Consider the following 2247-nt stretch of genomic DNA (forward strand, 5'->3'; position numbering starts at 1 on the left):
GGGGGGTCCAGTAGAGTGCAGGCACATGCTCCAGTAAACTCAGGTGTTGGGCAAACATGTATTTTAATATTGTTCAATATTAAACTCTGCCTTTGATGCAGTTTTATATTGCCCACAGTCATGAGGTAACCATGTAATCAGCATCCTGAGCCACAGTCAGCAGCTGTCTCCTCTTTTTCACAATCTTGCTTCCTCTCCAGATGCTTACATCGTTCCAGAGAAAGCTTCCTGTCTGGGCTGCCCTGAGAAGATTGATGAGACCTCAGAGGAACTTAGAGTTCCTCTTTCTGTCTCCATCTCCAAGTATAACTCCATCTCCGACTCTACTCACCTGTTCACCCTGCACACTATTGGCCACGCCACCAGACAGGTAGAGACTGTGTGATATGAAGGGAGATGATGAACTGGGAAAAGTCTTTCTTTTCTACCTGCTGTGTTTATGTATCCCTGCAGGTGGTCGCAGGTTTCAGGTTCAAGGTGAGATTTGATATGCAGAAAACCACCTGCGCCAAGGCTGAACACAAAGACCTCAACGATCTGTGTGTCCCTGATGAACAGGATACGGTAAATATGAAAACATAACACCTATGACCACTGACGTTATGTGATCTTTTCTGGGCTTATTTAACTTGAGTGTGTGTGTGTGTGTATTTTTGTCTGCAGGAGTTTACAAACTGTAACTCTACAGTGGATGTAGCTCCATGGAGACTTGAGGCCCCGGAGGCCCAGTTAGAGTGTGAACCAGGAGAACTGCCTGTGGTGAGGCCCCACTTTGTTATTACTCTGTAGTTAACCTGACATGCTAACATTAGGGGCTCATTTTAGAGCAGGCAAAGAGTTTATTGCATTTAGCAGTTTTTGTTAGGTCTTTGGTTTTGGAAAGGCTTAAAAAAAAAAAAAACAAGACACCACACCCCCTCCAAACGCTTTAGAAAGTGAGTATGGCTCTCACTAGTGCCATGTGCACAAAGCGTGATGTGCACGCATGTTGGGAAATCACTGACAGACCTGCTAGGGTCTATGACTGCACAACAGCTGTTAAGTGAGGAGATTTAGTGAGAGGTGAAATTCACTTTACAGCTGCAAAGGTTGGGGGTTTTTGGTTTTTTTTTGTCCACTTCAGAACTAAGAGTGTAATCCTTCCAATCTACACGTTCATCCACATCCTCTCTTCTTTTCTTCAGACGTTCAACAGGCGTCGTCCTCCCGGCTGGTCTCCACTCAGGAACATCCTGTATGAAGCCATACCTTCAAAGCCCCCCACTAAAGCCAAAGAAGAATCATCTGAGGAGGACTTGACAGCCGTCAAGCCGTCCGGCTCCCCTGATGTGGCCTCGGACGCTGGGAACGACAACCCCTTCCACTGCCCATCTAAGCCCTGGAAACCTTTCAACCCAGTCCCTCCCGCTGTGCTTGGAGCTCCTACGAAGGCCAGCATAGAGACGGGCGCCACACAGCTGCCAGCAGAAGTCGGCTTCAGTGATAAAGACCTGCTGGCATAAAATTTTCCACATTTATGTTCAAAATAATTTTCACACTCTCCCAACAGATTTCGTGTTTGTTTTGTAGACTAGTCCTCTAGTTGCATTGCAGGGACTTCTTCTGGAAGAAACCTCTTCAGGGGTGTTAAGCCGATTTAAAACTACGGAGGCAAAGAAGAGGGTTGGGTTCATAAAACAAAGAGTTTAGATTGGGCCCTGTAACTCCTCAGAAAGCACTGGAAAAATAAGGACTGAAATGATGACAGAGCTCTTTAGTGTTATCGTATAAATAACAAGGAGAAAAACAGGTGTTCCTTTGAGTAAATCAAAGTAATGAGTAATGATTAAATGCCCTTGGTGTGAAGTTATAAGAGATGTGAGAAAGCAGAAAAAAATCTGCAAGAAAGTGAAATAAAACTTTGTTCTTTGTGCTGGTTTTTTGTGTGAGTATTAAAAGCCTTTAAATACTAGTCTTCCTGTAAACATACCCTGTAATCACCTGCTTCCATACAGACAAGCAGTATTCAGGTCTATTTTGGAAGATACAGAGTTCACACTGTGTTTTTTCCTGACACAGCGTCCCATGACGTGCCTTTTAATCCACCTTTTAATCTTCCAAGATATTTAAGAGATTTTGATTAACAGTGGGAACACACAAAACCAAGAATTTGAAATCCTTATGGTTGAACACGGCTTACAAAATTTTACAAAATGCTTACAGTCAATTACACATTACATTATTCAATAAAGCAAACTGAAACGGGGG

At 43.6% G+C, this 2247-nt stretch overlaps 1 protein-coding gene across 2 annotated transcripts in view; it reads left to right on the forward strand.

The window, feature by feature from the left end:
* Nucleotides 1-1910, forward strand: part of kng1 (kininogen 1) — a 6669-nt gene extending 4759 nt beyond the window's left edge. For both annotated transcript variants that reach the window (XM_023428795.2, XM_023428796.2), the window contains exons 6-9: nt 201-370; nt 454-564; nt 664-759; nt 1185-1910. In XM_023428795.2, coding sequence (XP_023284563.2) covers nt 201-370; nt 454-564; nt 664-759; nt 1185-1502 — 695 coding nt within the window. In that variant the 3' untranslated portion in view covers nt 1503-1910. The remainder of the gene's footprint in view (nt 1-200; nt 371-453; nt 565-663; nt 760-1184) is intronic.
* Nucleotides 1911-2247: the final 337 nt, after the last annotated feature.

Source organism: Seriola lalandi, unplaced genomic scaffold (assembly GCF_002814215.2).
Source record: "Seriola lalandi dorsalis isolate HSWRI2012SDOR001 ecotype SW California unplaced genomic scaffold, Sedor1 jcf7180002054885, whole genome shotgun sequence".
Taxonomy (NCBI): Eukaryota; Metazoa; Chordata; class Actinopteri; order Carangiformes; family Carangidae; genus Seriola; species Seriola lalandi.